Source organism: Tursiops truncatus, chromosome 1, assembly GCF_011762595.2.
Source record: "Tursiops truncatus isolate mTurTru1 chromosome 1, mTurTru1.mat.Y, whole genome shotgun sequence".
Classification (NCBI taxonomy): Eukaryota; Metazoa; Chordata; class Mammalia; order Artiodactyla; family Delphinidae; genus Tursiops; species Tursiops truncatus.
Genome location: NC_047034.1, coordinates 67,968,459 through 67,985,727, shown reverse-complemented (window position 1 = coordinate 67,985,727; position 17,269 = coordinate 67,968,459). Strand labels below are relative to the sequence as shown.

Here is a 17,269-nt window from a genome sequence, read left to right as displayed (position 1 = left end):
TGGAGCCGGGTTTTAGTGCTGAGATGGAGACCTCTGGGAGAGCTCTCACTGATTAATATTCCCTGGGACCAGGGGTTCTCTGGCGGTCCAGCGTCCTGGACTTGGCTCTCCCACCTCAGAGGTTCAGGCCCAAAGCCTGGCCAGAGAACTAAGATTCCACAAGCCACGTGGCTTGGAAGAAAAAAAAGGAAGAAAGAAAGAAAACGAACAGACAAACAAAACCCCAAGTCAAATGGTAAAAGCAAAACCAAACAGACAAAAACACACAAAGAAACACACAGACACACAAAAACAGAAAATAAAGGTAAAGAGAGAGAACTGAAAAGCAGAGAGCAACCAAACAGTAAATGAACCTGAAAACAAAAACAAACAATAAAAATGAAACTAACAAAGACAAAAAACAAATCAAAAGCAGAAAGTAAAGTAAAAAAAAGGCAAAAAAGCATAAAACAAACACACAAAAATGATCAAAAAAATAAAAACAAAATAAAAGAAATAAGAAAATAAAAGGAAAAAACACAAAGTAAAGTAAAAATGGAAAATATAGTTTAAAAAAGATAAAATCAAAGCCAAACAAAGAAAAAAACAAGGAAAAAACACAATATAACAAAAAAATAAAGTAAAAATAGAAAAAAATTTAGAATATATTAAAAATAAAAGCATAAAAAATAAAAGAAAAATATGTAAAAAAATAAAGGAATAAGAAAAAGGGCAATGACAGAAAAAACCCAAAAACAACAAAAATAATTGTAAAAATGATAACATTTTCCTGAGGCTTCAGCTGTCAGTGTCCTTGCCCCCTCAGTGAGCCACAGTGAATCCCTGCCTCCACCTGAAGTCCTCCAAAATCTCTAGGTAGTTCTCTGGACCAGCTGTAGGCACTTTGGGGCCAGCTCAGACTCTGAACTGTCCCAACTCCTGTGTGTCCTTGCCTCCAAAGTCCAGAGTTACCTACAAAGTCCACAGCCTTAATTGTGGGAACACTTGTCTATTCAGATATTCTGTAGATGCAAGGTTTACCAAGCAGATTGCAGGGATTTAATCGGCTGCTCCTGAGGCTGCACAGAGAGATTTCCCTTCCTCTTTGGTTGCACTGCCCCTGGGGCTTTGCTTTGGTTTTGGCCCCACCTCTGCTTGTGGGCCACCCTCAGGCATCTGTTCCCCGCCCAGGCAAGATGGGTCGAAAGCAGAGGCTGATTAGGGCTCACTTGCTCACTCAGGCCAGGGAGAGGGAGGGATACGGCAGTCACAACTGGGATGTGTGAGGACTGCCTGGGGCGGCAGAGACCAGCCGGAAGTTGCAACAGCCTGAAGCGTGCTGTAAGCTCTCCTGGGGAATTTGGCCCCAGATCGCAGGGCCCTCGGCAGTGGCGGGCTGCGCAGGCTCCTGGAAAGGTGTGGGCAGTGACCTGCTCTTGCTCACAGGACCTTTGGTGGTAGGGGCAGCAGCAGACCTGCCTCTGGGGTCCAAGATAGCAGCCGCAGCTCACTCCTGCCTCTGGAGCTTGTGTAGGTTGTGCCCTGCCACCTGTGAGTGCACAGAGATAGAAGCTCCTATGGCAGCCCTGCTCCTCTCCTTGCGCACCCCCAAACAGTGGTCTCTTGCCTCTCTGGCAGGCCCAGGTTTCTTCCCAGACTCCCTCAGCTGTGGTGCATTAAGCTCCCTCAGGCTGTCTTCACACAGCCAACCTCAGACCTCCGAAGCCCGAGCCTCAGCATTCAGCCACCACCCACCCCAGCGGGCGAGCAGACAAGCGTCTCAGGCTGGGGAGTGCTGGTCAGCACTGACCCTCTGTGCAGGAATCTCTCTGCTTTGCCCTCCACATACCTGTTGCTGTGCTCTCTTCTGAGGCTCTGAAGCTCCCCACCAATCCCCACCAGTGAGGGCACTTCCTAGTGAGTGGAGACTCTTCCTCCTTCACAGCTCCCTCCCAAAGGTGCAGGTCATATCCCTATTCCTTTGTCTCTTTTTGTTTTCTTTTTTCCTTTGCCCTACCTGGTTACATGGAGATTTTCTTGCCTTTTTGGAAGTCTGAGGCCTTCTGCCAGCTTTCAATGGAGGTTCTGTGGGAGTCGTTCCACATATAGATGTATTTTTGATATATCTGTGGGGAGAAGGTGATTGCCACGTCTTACTCCTTTGCCATCTTGAGAAGCTCCCCACTCCTTTTTAAAAATGTAATGTTTTCTCATGTGTTTCTAAGAATATTAAATACAGGTTTAGAGGCTTTTATTTCATTTTCTCTTGCTCCCTGCATTATCTCTCTTCCAGGTTCCTTTTTTTTTTTTTTTTTCTAATTGATTCTGTTTGTTTGGAGGCTGTCTTTCTCAACTGAGGTTTTCCTCAAATATCTTGTGATTCCAGCACCCCATTTACATTTCAGAATAAATCACTAACTACTTGGCTAGAAGATTTGTGTGTAATGGGTGGAGTTTGTCAATCCTCATTGTAAGTGAAATAGGAACCAAGGTAATCAGCTGAGAGTGAAAAAAGAGAAGGAGATGTTCAAGTCCTCTCTCACACCTAAATTATGATTTTGGCTCCATTGTTTATATATGGTTCAAACTCTAGATAAACCTATTTAGCACTTCAGAGCAGCTTCCTGTCAGAACCTCGTAGGAGAGACTTTCTTCTTATTTTAACTTCTTTCTTTTGCTAGCTGTTGAGCACTCAAGGAAATTTTAAGCTAAAGATCCCATTTTCTTCTTCCTTTATCGAAAGCAGAAAGAAAAACACACACACACAATGGTATAGGTCCCAGATTTTTATGAAACTTTCTGATAGTCTTCAAATCTTAAAAAGAATGTTCTCAACTCTAATCCAACTAGTTATTCATGCATTAAAAAAAATATTGAAATATCTACCACAAGCCAAGAACTCTATTACCCTTTGGGTTTACGGTTGTAAACAAAATAGATACAGTTCTTGTCCTCATGGGCTGAATGTCTTGTGGGGGAGAGAGACAATAAACAAGTAAACTAATGTGGTGCTCCAAGGACAATGATGCTTCAAGGATAAAGGACGACGTTGCCTGAAAAGGTGTCAGCGTTACACCCCCTACTGGACTCTTAATTGCCCTCCCCACCATGTTGTAATGGTTACAAAATTCCTGAGCCCACCTGGGCAATGCTCACCTGGGAAACAGGACCTGTCCCAACTAAGGAAAGGCATATGTCCTGTCCCACTCCCACTCTATAGAAGGAAGGTATATGTGCCTTGACCAATCGGTAAATGAAATTTTCACCTTGGACCATTCTTTTGTTTTCTGGCTATAAAAACTGAGCAGTAGCACACGTTCTGGCTTGAGTGTCCCAGACTACTAGGAAGTCAACACGCTGTTCTGGCAGCGACCCTGCCCTCCAATAAATTCTATCTTCTTTATATTCTGCCTTGTGTCTAGAAATTATTTTCCAACCCTCGTTCAGACCACGACAACTAACAAATAAATATATATTTACAAATTGTGATAATTTGACAAAACTGAACTGGGTACAATGACTATGAATAAGTAAGACCTGCTTCAATAAGGTGGTCAAAGGCTGCTCCAAGGAGATGAAATTTAAGTTGAACCTGGGTCCTCTGAGCCCATTTACTTAAATTTTAACAAAAAATAATGTATATGCACAAAATTTAATAGTTTTGTTAATTACATATTATCATTATATATTAACTATGCTTCAAACCATTCAATTTTTCTTATGTGAATAAGCCCTCTTTTCTTTCTGAACACTTTAAAACAGTTAAGACATAAACAGATTATTTTAAACTGAAGATATGTAGCAGTTTCTTGCTTGTTTTGAACTCGGTTTGCAAAAGAAATCAGTTTTCCACTTAATCAGAATCGATGTCTCTCTCTCACTCACACCAGGAGATGCTGGTATCAGGTCACACTCCTCTCTCTCTGTGTAGACTTCCTTATCTCTGTGTCTCACAGGGTGACCCTCTTCTCACATTCTTCCTCTTGGCTTCTCCACAGGTCAAGGTGAAATCTATTTAATCTGCAAAGCTCCCAGGGTCAAAAAGAGAAGAAACTCTTTCCTCAAGGAGCAGAGTAGGAAGGAACCTGAATAAACAATGATCACAGGTTGGGAATTGGGTAAAAGGAAGAGAAGAAAAGAAATGGGAAGACAGGGAAACAGGGAAAGGAGTATTCCAGGAAGAAAAGTCAGAGGTGTGAGTGGGCTGGAGATCCCTTGAGGAAGCTGGATCTGGGGATGGAGCTGAAATGTTCTCCAGGCCCCATAGAGAAGGAGGGAGAATGTTAATGTCTGAAGCCAATTATCCTGTTTCCTTGTGTCCCATTACACCCAGCCTAGGCTGCCCCTTAAAATCTTGTCAGATTCACACTTCAGACACCTATTATTACATGCTGTGTATTGGAGATGCAGAGAAGGGTAAGCATGGGCTTTGTCATGGTTCCGTGGAGAACACAGACACATGCACAAAGGCCATTATACAGCACGCTCAGTGCTCTCCTAAAGTCATTTACTAGGGTTAGCCGCAGCTCATGATGATTGTAACGGTGAGTTCCCCAAGGGATGGGAATATATCCAGACCTCTTCTTCACTGTACCTTCAATGACTAGAACAACACTGGGTGCCTTAAAAATGCTCTGTAAATGCATGTTGCTTAATGAAGAAAGAGGTGCAAAAATATTTATACCTTAGATAGTGGGCAGACATCATAGGGTTTTAAGCGAAAAGAAACATAAGCATGGCTTTCATTTAGAATTAACCCCCTAGCAGCACAGTCAGGAGGATGATTGGGAGGGGAGGGGAGTTAGGAGACCAGGTGAGGAATACGTGAAGTGAGGAAGGTGTGAGCAATGGCTGGTAGCGTGAGGAAGACAAGGGCTCTAAATAACCAGCTTTCTGCCTTTGGCAACAGGAAGAAAACAAGGGATGTGGGGAGAGGCATGGGCATGGGGCAACATAAGTCCTGGGAAGGACTGTGACCCGAGAGAAGAGGTCCAGGAGAGAGCAGCCCATGTGGCTGAGGAGAGCAGGTCGAGGGTAACAGAATTGAGGAGTAGCCCCTGAGCTTACCTATCAGGATGCTACTGGGGCAAACCAGCCACAAGGGGTTGAGGAGTGAATGGCTGGTGAGGAACCAGAGACAGGGAGCAGAGACAACTGTTTCAGAGGTCAGTGGAGAAGAGGAGAGGAACAGGTGTGTTTGGACCGAGGCAGTTTCCTGTCATGGCCTGTGGAACCCAGGAGAGGCCACCCTTGCCCACCGGAGGAGCACAGCCCTGTTACCCTCTCGGAGCAGCTCTAGGCAGGAGTAGGGGCTGAGGCTTCTCTGAGGACACAAGCAAGGAGGTCTGGGACCCCTCCTCGGTGGGCTCTGCAGGACTGAGTGAGGATGGGGGAAGCACCTTCCCTCAGGGAGTGCTGGGAATGAGCCAATACCCAGCTGAGTCTGCTGCAAGTCCAGGCATGGGGGTCTGGGGCCGACAGAAGGTGGGCAGAGTGGGATGGTAGTGCCAGAACCCTCATCTCCTGCCACCCCAGAGATGCTCCCTCCTGCAAACTAATCCTGCCCTATTTTTCTTTAACCACTCCTAGAACCCTGAGGAAGGCAGGCAGGGATGCTGTGAATCTGGACCGAGTCTGCAGTGAAAGGTTCTCAGAAGGAAGCGGTTACCTGAGCAGAGGGGCCTGACAGGGATGGAGCTGGAGCTCTGGCTGATGGGGTTCTTGGCAGTACAGCGATACCTGTCACTGACCCCAGATCTCCAGGACACGCTGAGAGTGGTCCGCCTGTGAGACGCAACTGCCCCCTGGCCTTGGGGGTCCCAGCTCTGCTTAACATCCTCTCCAGCCTGGTCCATCCAGCAAGCCAGGGTGATGAAGCAGGTCCCATCCTTCATGATCTGAGAGCTGGCCGTGATATTGGGCTCTTGCAGACTCTCTGTTCCAAGAAGAGATAGTTCAAGCTGTGAGAAGGCTCTGGCTTGGCCAAGCAGAGGAGAAGAAAGGTCAGAGTTCAAACGTAGGCCCTCTACCCCCCACCCCCACCACAGCCGCGCAGGGTGAAATCCTTGGTGTTGTTGATCGGGGGACTCTGCAGAGTTATCCAGGCTTTAGAGGAGCCAGAGTCCTGCAGCCTCAGGGAGCTGATCTGAAGAGGGTAGTTGTGGCGGAGGACACTCACTCTCCTGCTCTTGGGTCCCTGCATCCCAGCAACAAGGATTGGTTTGCCTGCCTGTCCTGGTTGCAAAATAGCCACAAGCCCTGGAGAGCTCCAGGTAACCTTTTCAACCTCCTGCCCCACCGGGACTTCCAGAGGCAGAGGGGCCGACTTCCCAAGGGTGCTGATCACTATCTCCCCTACTGATTCCCCTCCCAGGATTCCTGGTCCTGCAGATGGAGAGAGAAAACCACAGCTTCAGCGTCAGAGTCTCCCTGGCCACTTGGGGCAGCCATAGGTCCCATCCAGCCCCTCCTGCCCAGACCACTCCAGCCTCCCCATCAGGTCCAGCGGGTCTCCTTCCTCTCCCCTGACCACACAGACCAACCCTGGCCCCCCCACTCTCTCAAGGGTGTTCACCCCTCTCCTCGGGGCCTGAAGGGGACAAGACTCCTTCCTCCAGCTTCCGTCCACTCTAGAGCTGCCAAGCAGGGTGTGTGCTTGGGTTTCAGGTACCTGTGCGTGCGGGCGGCACCAAGACAGGGAGGGAGCTGTTGTTACCAACTGGGTTCTTGACCACAGAGGTAAGGTTCAGAGCACTGTTCCCAGGTCTCAAGGAGACACTGAGGACAGACCCTCCGTGGGACACAACAGTCCGGGGCCCCAGGGGTGTCCAGCTGTAGGTCACAGTGCCTCCTCTGCTTTCTGCCATGCATGTTAGGATGACGAGGCAGTGTCCATTCCCACTCATCCTAGAGCTCATTGTGACACGGGGCCAGGCCAGCTGCTCTTTGTGTGCAACAAAGAACCAACGGAAGACTGGAAAACTGCTCTGGACCTTCCCTTCACAGGGCAGAAGCAGGAGGCATGGCTGCCAAGACCCTGCGCCACCCTGAATATACAGAAGGAACAACAGAGGCAGAAGCTGGCCACGTCTATTCTCAAGCTTTGGGCTTTATAAGGCATGTCACTTAATATCTCCTCAGATTCCCAGAACAATCTTATGAAGTAGGTAGGGAAGGTGTTATATCTACTCTATTAAGTTACTTGCCCAGAGTCTCATCGATCCTAAATCCAATGGATCTGACCTCAAAGCTGAATTCCCACCCTGCCCTGAGTAGATGAAGGCTGTCTGTACGGGCAAACAAGGAACCGTGTTGTAATTACATCTTCCTCCAGTAGGGCGCTCTGCAGTATACACTGAGCTTCCAGATGCTGAACCAGGCTCCCAGAGGAGGTGGCCCTATGCCTTTGAGGTTTCTCCTACGTCCTTGCATTCCCTTCCACCTCCACTCCATCCCTTCTCATCCCGGGACCAGGCACCCAGATGCTCTCCTTAATGTATCCAGAGTCTCGTTATTTGCCCACCTGCCTCCCCAGGCCAGAATCAGGACGGTTTGAGGGCAGCAGCAAGAGCAGCTGCAGACAACAGACAATCAGGACAGGCAACAAAGTCACAAGGCTTGGGAGAAGACTGCTCTGCTATTGGGCCTCTGCCCTGGGGTCCACCTGACAGTAGCCCCAGGGGCAACTCAACTGTGCAAAATAGGACAACACAGCCCGGAATGTCCCCCAGGAGAAGGCAAGCTGGACATGTCCACTGCTGGGTAACTTTCTGCTGCCTCACTCCAGTGTGTCTTCCATAGACCAGGCCCTGGGATCCAAACCCTTCCCCTGCGACCCCTCCTGCAGGCCCTTGTCTCTTCAGTGTCCTCTCAAGCTCAGGAAGATAAATACAGGGACATATGAGAAATCCAGGGTGTGGCATTGGGGTACCTGAGTTCTATTCCCAGCTCTCTGCATCTTTCTAGCTCTCTGTCACGGGTATGTCATTTTTTTCTCTCTGAGACTCAGTCTCCTTAGCCTAGAAATCAAAACCCCTTTCCTGCCTGTTAGCAAGGCTGTCACGAACCGCCACTGACTTGGGAAATACCCTGTGAAGGATGAAAGCCTGGCCCCTTATCATCACTCTTGCCCCAGGAGCCCTCTCTGATTGGTTAGCACAGCTTTATATCCTGTCCAGAACGCGCACTGAGCTCATCTTGCCAGAATGACCATCAGCATAGTGCGAGGGCTCTCCCACCACCCCTGGGGTGAACAGTCCTACCCCAGGTCCCAGCAGCCCCTCACCCAGTGTTCCCTCGCCCTGTCTGAGGAATGGGCCACAGCCATTGCAGGCCAGTTTATGGCAGAAATGCTTTCTCCCCAACCATGTGAACCTGACCTTGGCAATTCCATCATCCCCGACTTAAAAAAAAAAAAATGCCTTCACTTAATAGGAATATTTCCTGTCACATAGACCAGGAAGATGTCTGAGAAGGATATCCACTTTCTCTCCATCACTTAGCTTCCTGTGTTCATCCTCACTCCTCATTGGTACCTTTCCTGCGACCCACTGTAGAGGAACAGCTCTGCCGTGGCATCATGGTGACCTTGCCTGGTGAACTTGCCCTCCATGGCCTCCTTGTTCCTCAAGCAAAGACTAGAATCACGGCTAATCCGAGTCTTGCAAAAGGCCTTGTGATCCTCCCAGAACACGACAGGAGGGTGGCCTGTGAAGAATTACCTTGAAGCCATCTCCCACAGGACTCCCACCGGTCCCTCCTGGGAGGCTGTCATGAGCAGTTTGTCATGGGGTTCAGGGCTTCCTGCTCCACCCTCGCAGAACAGAGCTGCTGACTACGAAACCTTTTCTCTGCAGTCTAGAATTTGTTTCTCAGCAACCCCCGTTATGTTCATCCGGTTCCTTTTTTCTCAGTGTCATCATTTCTGGGGCGTGGGATGAGGACCTTTGGCCACTCTCCCTCTCACTACCTATATAAGTAATAAGCTGTTTGAATCTAAAAGTACTTGACTGTGTCTTCACTGGCCGATCTTGCTGCTGCGTATGCCTGACACCCCCCGCCCCCGACTCCTTGTCCCCTTTGTAGTTTCCCCTGCTAAAACAGTCGTCTAAATTTCCTTAAATGAATATGATAATAGTGTTCTCGTACATCTGTACAGAGCTTTACAAAGTTCTTTCCCATGAATTTCATTCTCACAGAAGGTAGTGTTCCTATTTTAGCAAGGAGAAAGCTCAAGGCCACACAAGTAGGTTGTGGCAGAAGCCAGTTCTCAGGGCCTGAAATACCATTCTCTGCCCAGACCCAGCGGTTCTGCTGCAACTGGTCTGGGACACGTCCTGGGCCCCGAGATTTTTCAGGGTATTCTCCCAGGTAACTCTATTTTCCATGTTTTTCCCCAGTGAGCACGTGTTAGCCTTTTAATTAGAAAGAAAATTAGAAATGTAACCAAAGTGGGAAAGGCTATAAAAATGACTGAAAGACAGTCACCACACACACCCACCTGTTGCCGTTCCCCAGACACTCACCATAGACGTGCAGGCTGTACTCCCAGGCGTGGGTGATGCGGGAACTCCACAGATTAACGTGGGCTCGGTAGGACCCTGCACCCTCCCAGCTCAGGTGGCTGATCTGCAGGGAGCAGCCTGGGCCCACCACACTCAAACGACCCCAGTACTGCGTTTCTGCCTGGTAAAAGGTGTCTGGCCCTCCAGCTTCTACCAAGGTTACCGTGGCTATTACCCCGGACACCAAACGACACATCCAGTAGATGCTCTCCACCTGCTGTCCATCCTGCAGCTGCAGGGGCAAAATGACAGACCCCCCTAGGGTCCCAGTTACCACCGTGGGGGCTGAGTCCTCTCTGGAAGCCCCTGGTCCTGCAAACACAGAACAGAGGTTTCAGAGGCAGCCTATTACATTGGAGGCTCACAACAGGCCTGAGAGAGAGTCAGGGCCATGATTATTATTCCTATTTTATAGGTGAGAAAACAGAGATCCACAGAATTTAGATGCCTTGCTCAAGACTACATAGCTAGTTATAGGGATAGAACTAGAACACAACTTGGTCACTCCTCCACACCAAAGTGGTCTCCTTCAGCATTTACATTAATTAACATATAAGGAAATAATCAATGAAGGCTGTCCTAAGGGTTGCAGGTACTAAGTGTCATGGAGAGTAAGCAAAATTCTTGGGAGGGGCCTGTGGGGGCGGTGATCTCTGCTGTTTCTGTGAGTCACTCCCTTGCCCATTCAGGGAATAGGACCAGAACTCACTTAGCCCAGCTGCATCCACAGCAGGAACTGCTTTCCAGCATCCCCCATAATTGCTTATTTGGCCACTTCTGAAACAAAAGCCAGCTCCTCTGAGGCCCAGCCAGGAATCTGGGAACATATCTTTCCAGAGCAGGGGGTATGGTGCTGTGCTGGCCAAGCCAGGTTAAGCACGGTCAGTGGGACAGTCATTTGGATACCAGCCTATACTGCCCTTGAGAGAAGAGTGTAACACCAGGGCACTAGTCAGACTGCCCAAGTTCAAGCCATTGCTCTACCAGGTGCTAGCTGTGTGATCTTTGGCAGGTTACTTAACCTCTCTGAGTCCTGGTTTTCTCACCTGTGAAACAGGGAGTACCATCTTCCAGGATTTTGTGAGTGTTAAATGAGATAATGCAAGGAAATGCCTCACTATGGTATTATTAAAGATACTTAACGTCACTGAAATAAGTTGGTGACTGCATCTTGTTTGCATCCTTACCAAAACTAGTCATTGCTCTTGCAGGGAAATGTAAAAAAAAACACTCCTAAGTAGTGCGACCCACCTCTATTTTTGCAACACCGACACAGTCCCAGGAGGCAGAAAGTCTGAAACTGACTCAGGTCTGCTGCATAGCTGTTTAAAGAGAAAAGGCTGCCTGGCCCGGGGAGGGATGCAGGTCCTGATTCAAACTGGAATCTAGATGCACTGGCCGCATCACTGATTCCTAGGCCTGGTGGTGAGGTTTTTCTGCTGAAAGTTGAACTGAGAAGTCCTGTGATAGTAGCTGTGGTGACGAGGAGTAGGGGTGTGGTTGCTGTCTTGTGGGAGTGGGGATTCCACACTGTGGGGACGTACAACATCCTGTGTGCCCACCACAGAATCCACTTGACGGCCTGGCGTTCATTTCTTCCATGGAGCTCTTCTGGCTCCACTTGGAGGATGGTACAAATCGGCTGGAAGCGTGCCAAGGCAGTGCTGGCACCAGATGGATCTTTCTCATCCCAAGTTGGCCCAGGACCTAAAGTCTGGCCCGGAGGAATTCCACCTTGACCAAGCAGCTATGGTCACCCTTGCACCCTTGAGCGCAGTAACTCGTTAAGCCTAGTTCAAGTGCTACTTCCTTTCTGGAGCCTTAGCTGAGCTCCATACTTCCAGTCTGGCCATGCTTTCCTCCTAGTTTCCTTCAGCCTGTGCTTTTGTTGGCTTGTTTTGTTTAAAGCTTTTACTTCATTCTGCCTCATACAACTAGCTGGGTTGTTTGTGTTTCCCCATAGTTCATGAGCTCCCCAAGGACAGGAGAAGGTAGAAGGGAATTAGTATCTGAGCAATAAAGTAAAGTAAGGCTGATGGTTTAGCCACGTGGTTAGGTGCAGTGGGATGTGTGTAGAGCTTCCCTTTCTGAATCCTGTTTCTGGATTCAATGAGGGAAAGAGACACAAAGGGATCAGATCAGTACATGAAACGCCAGTGCCAGACACTGCTGAGGACGTTAAGCACATTATTTTATCTAACTTTCCCAGCAAACTAGTAAGGTCCGTATTTTTATTCCCACTTCACAGATGAAGACCATGAGACTCAAAGAGCTTAAGAAAATTACTTGCCCAGAGTCACCAGCTAGGAAGCAATAGAGGTCACATGAAACCCAAGTTCGCCTGACCCCGAAGCTTATGCTCTGTTGACTACACTGCGCTGCCAGCAGCAGAATTGCACCACACCTAATTCCTCCCTGTGTGCCACTGACCCCGTTCCCCACCACACACACACAGCACAGGACCAGCACACAAGAGGCCTCAATAAATGTTTCTGGAATTGAACCGAAGAAATATGAACATTTTTTAAGGCAGGACCTGTCTCACCCATTCTTTTGCCACGTGCCCTAGGGATGCCCCTGTGAACAGTGACCTCCAAGGGCCTGGCCTGGACGCCACAGAGGAAGGGAAGCTCACAGATGTGCTTGTTGCTTCATGGAGGGTTATGAAAGTGGAGGCAAGGGGAAGCTTCCAGGAATCCGGCGTCTGAGTTTCAATTCTGTGACTTTGGTTGGGGACACTGTGGCTCTCTGAGTTTCCTTGCTGCTGCTGCATTCCCACAGCTGGGCCGTGCTGACTTCCATTCTCACAGATCACCAGCTGTGTGCCGGAAGATGTCACCTAATCTCTCAGTCCACCGTCTGTAAAATGTGCTTAATACTACCTGCCTTATCTATATCACAAGATTGTTGTGGGGATCAGATTATTTAATTTCTTTCTTTCTTTAATAAATTTATTTATTTAATTTTTTATATTTGGCTGAGTTGGGTCTTCGTTGCTGTGCGCGGGCTTTCTCTAGTTGCGGTGAGCGGGGGCTGCTCTTCGTTGCGGTGCTCGGGCTTCTCACTGTGGTGACTCCTTTTGCTGTGGAGCACGGGCTCTAGGTGCGTGGGCTTCAGTAGTCGTGGCACATGGGCCTAGTTGCTCCGCGGCATGTGGGATCTTCCGGGACCGGGGCTCGAACCTGTGTCCCCTGCATTGGCAGGTGGATTCTTAACCGCTGCGCCACCAGGGAAGCCGGGGATCAGAATATTTTAAATTTGAGTAAAAGTTCTTTATAAACTGCCAAGTTTTAAACACATTTAAAGGATTCTACAGCAGGCTTAGGGGACACCCTAAAGGCTGGGGTGGTGGCCACCCTGAAAGCATGTGACCCTGATAACCAGTGCCAGCTGGTTTCCTCCTAAATGAGGATGAAAGCAAAAGACGGAAACTCTGGAAGCTAAGAGCAGAACCTGGCCCCTCCCCATGGGTTTCTTAAGAGCTCTGTTCCTCTGGCCTCCAGTTCTCCAGCCTGTTTCCTGCCACCACCCAGGTCCTTGGGGCCATGGGAGTGAGCAGTAAGAACCCAGAGGGACAGGAACAGCCACAAGGTGCCAGGTTTGAGATCCCCTACTGGAGTCATTTATGCGACAGGAAAGCCCAATTCACAATAAAGGTGACTCTCAGAGCTTGGGGGAGAGAGCATAAGAGGATCATGCTTGAAATGGCAAGATGCAGATGAGGTCCTGAAACTGGCTGTGGCGGATCTCCTATCTCATGCCTCCACCATCGGTCTGTCTGGGGACTTCCAGGGTCCTTGTGACTCACTAGCAGAAGAAGTGTGAAAGTGACAGGACACAATCTGGGTTTGCATGGTCTGAGATGATAGCACACACACCCCTCATACGCACACACACCTCACACACACACACACACACACACACACACACACACACAGAGTCTGGCTCCCAGTGAGGCAGCATCTTCAGTGAAAATGACCCATTGCTGGAGAAACCCAACATGCAGGCAGATAGAGGTGCCTGGGAGGCAGTGGCAAGGACAGACTTACCAGTGAGAAGACCTAGGAGGAGCAAGGACCACCGTAGAGAAAGGCCCACAATATGCAGCAGACTGGCCTGCCTCACAGCAGCTGACGGACCGTGTGCATGTAAATATCAGCCCACAAACATTTCCCATTTTTAGACTTCACTGCTTTAATCACATGTAGTTTTTGAGTCACATGCTATGAAAATAAGGGGATATGAAAGAAAGAAGTGTGAGAGGTAACAGAGTGAGCTATTTAAAAGCCAAAGCTGACGCTGTCTCAGCCTTGCTTTAAATCCTTCTAAGGTCCCCCCCATCCCCTACAAGGTAAAGTCCAGGGTCACAGTCCTGACAGATGAAATCCTTCAGGATCTGCTGGCTTCCCTACATGAGCTCGGCCTCATGGTGTCCCTGAGCCTCACGCCTGGACTCCCACCTCACATACCTTATGATTTCTCACTCTTGTAAATTGACTCCTGCAATTTGGCTTACTGGACCGCCCTAGTCCCTGCCACCTGGCTCACCTGCCTCCCTCTAATATCCTCTTGTTCCCCGACTAAAGTCATCACCACCTTGAGAAAGGCTTCGCCTGAAACGCCACACTAGAACAGTTGCCCTCTTCTGGGCCTCTCAGTTTCCCCCTACTAGCCTCTATGGTAACACCCATCCTGCTCTACCATAAACAACTGCTTACTTGCATACACTTCCTAGTAGTCTCTCAGCCCTTTGAAGGTAAGGTCTACTTTTTTCACCTTTCAGTTCCCAGTGACTAGCTCAGTATCAGCATATAGTAAGGGCTTAGTTCCTACACGCTTGGTAAGTCCATGAGCAGACACGGAGTCAACAGGCAGAGAAGAACGAGCCCAGAATGGCCCAGAGACAAAAATGGGAAAGGCACAGGCTTGACTGTAGCTTCTTAGGCACAGAAACAAGGCTGGAAGAATCCAGGGGACAAGACTTTTGGGACCGCCTCTGCCTCCAGCCACGAAGGACGACCAGATATCATTTTACTCTCTTGCCCTGTTAGTGGTACGGTTGAGGGAGTTGTGTGAAAAGTCCTGGTGTTCCCCTCCACACCAAGGAGTCCTGATGGCTTTGCTAGACTATGCAGGCTCCTCTGACATCTCCATGAGAATGTGATTGTGACTAGTGTCACCTGTCACTAGTCACAATCTAGTCAGAAGTAAGGCTCCCTTATTCCTTGGACTTTGATAAGTATCTCCCTGGCCTTCCGTGTGTGGAGGCTAGGTGCCCCGACAAGACTTGAAGAGAATCTATGTTGCTTTTAAGAACATCACCAACGGTCTCCCATCAGTCACATCCTGTAGATTCTTTGGTCCTTATCTTATATGACCGCTTGGTGGAATTTGACATTGGAACACTCCTTACTTGAAACCCTCTCTTGAGGGTGCTGCGGGATGCTCTTCTCACCGGGTTCTCCTCGCTCAATTATTCAACACACACAGGATGAGCTCCTGCTGGGAGCTGCAAAGGCACTGTGTTGAGACTGGGGATTCAAAGATGAAAAGAATTTTCTGCAAGCATGTTGCCCACAGGCCAGTGGGAAAGTCACATCAATAGAAAAATAAAGTTATGTGAATGATTTAGCGTCAGGAGGGATTGGGTGCAGTGGGGTGTGTGTGAAGCTTTTTGATCTGAATCCTGCCTCTGCTGCTTTCTAGCCCTGTGACCTTAGCAAACTACCTTCCAGTAAATAAGACTCCCCCACTATCATTTATTTCCCTGAAGGTGGTTTTAGTGCTTAAAAAAATCATTCATAGGTTATACTGCTTTTAAGAATTCATATTCAGGGACTTCGCTGGTGGTCCAGCGGTTAAGAGTTCGCTCTCCCAATGCAGGGGGCCTGGGTTCGATTCCTGATCAGGGAACTAGATCCCCCATGCTGCAACTAAAGATCCCACACGTGGCAACGAAGATGCTGTGTGCCACAACTAAGACCTGGCCCAGCCAAATAAACAAATACTTTGAAAAAAAAAAGAATTCATATTCAATTTACTAAAAAAAACCCGAACAGACAAATTAAAAACCTGTCAGCCTTAAGGCCAGTTCAGCTTACGAACATATTGTTCCATTTACAAGTCAGGAAACTTTTAGTAACCCTTTTTAGTGGCTACTGATAATATTTGACTCATTTTACAAATGTATAAATTGATTCCCTTAAGGACTTCAAACCTCACTATTGAATGTCATATATTTAATTTCCTTCTAAAGTATTTTAATCAACAAATAAGCCTCCCCAAATACTTAAAGAGCTTATAAATCTAATAATTAAAGTTTTAAATATGGTGATTCTTAAGTGGTTTTAAAATATTCAATACTTCATATATACTTAAGATTTCCAACTAAAATCAAAGTGTAAATCAATTACTCAATTAACACAGTTCAAATCAGAACCACAAAGTTAACTATAACTTTAATAAGCTGAATTTCTTAAACAATACATATGCTTAAACAAAAAGTATTAACTGATATCTTGAACATGTCTATTCTGAATTCCTTATCTTTCCAGGATTGAAAGATTCATAGCTACAAAGGAAACAATCATCTCAATCCCAGCTATTCCCTGGGCCACTTTCTCAACCAAGGACAGTTGGTTAATGATCAGATATCACTGAGACTTTAGCTGATGGTCCCTTTATTTACTTTGTTGATGCCCTCTAAAAGGCTGGTCTCATGCCCTTGTCCCCTAGATTCAATTTGCACACTGTGATATTACCTAATTTTTCCCCTTCCTGCAACTACAGAACTTGATTTTTCCTTTGCATTTCTTTTTGCTCTTAAGATATTTAACTCTCTTTCCATTTAGGTGTAAAGAGCTTTGAACTTGCCAAACTTCTATACTCTTTTCATATTCTTCCAATCTTTAGGAATAGTACATATTAGAACCCCACATAACATTAAAAGTAAAGTCAAAGAAATACAGTTATGTAACATGCAGGGTCATCTTAATTGCAAAGTTATTGAAGGGCTGGTTTGGGGCTCATGGTGAATCTATGCAACTAAATTTGGGACTATGGCTGCAGGATCCAAATTGCAGCCCAGGCTGGAGTCTGATACTACCTGAAGGCAATGCCCATTAAATAGGAGCCTATGACTGGCTGGATTTCCAGGACAGTAGCAGGGGTTCCAGACTTTCCAGTCATTTGCACCCTTTGCTGGCCTGGTACAAGGACACTGAGAAACTGGAGATGCTGGGACCAACCTGCCTCCACTCTGCTTCCCAACACTAGGTGTCTTTGCATCCATGGCCCAATGAGAATATTAGCGCTCGCTGTGTGAAGACAGGGGCTGGGTGAGTACAAGACCCCATTTGCCAACTGCATTATATCAAAACTCGCATTATTTTAGATTTTTATTGTACTTAATTACTATCCTTAAATGATACTTCATTTGGATTCTATCACAAGATTGCGTCTACCTATGTTCACAACTTCAAAGATGGTCCTTCCAATGACATTTCCCTCACTAAGCCTCAGTTTCCTCATCTCTAAAATGGGGATAATAGCAGTACCAACCAAATAGTGTTGATTTGAGGATTAAAAGAGAAAACGTATGTAAAACTCCAAGCACAAAGCCTTACCCACAGCAATTACTCAACAGATGTTAGTGATTATTTTTATTATTAACAATATCTTTGGCAGTCGCGGGGACGGAGGGGAGCGGTCGAGCTTGGGGGATGGGG

The 17,269-nt window shown here is 47.6% G+C and overlaps 1 protein-coding gene across 1 annotated transcript; it reads right to left on the bottom strand.

The window, feature by feature from the left end:
* Positions 1 to 2,750: 2,750 nt before the first annotated feature.
* On the bottom strand, positions 2,751 to 13,583 carry LOC117312229 (SLAM family member 9-like). Its single transcript, XM_033856370.2, has 4 exons — positions 10,794 to 13,583; positions 9,504 to 9,854; positions 5,648 to 5,914; positions 2,751 to 4,064 (listed from the first exon to the last, which is right to left on the bottom strand). Exons 1-4 carry the CDS (start codon positions 11,089 to 11,091, stop codon positions 3,991 to 3,993), a joined length of 990 nt encoding a protein of 329 aa, XP_033712261.1. The 5' UTR covers positions 11,092 to 13,583; the 3' UTR covers positions 2,751 to 3,990.
* Between the last annotated feature and the right edge of the window lie 3,686 nt (positions 13,584 to 17,269).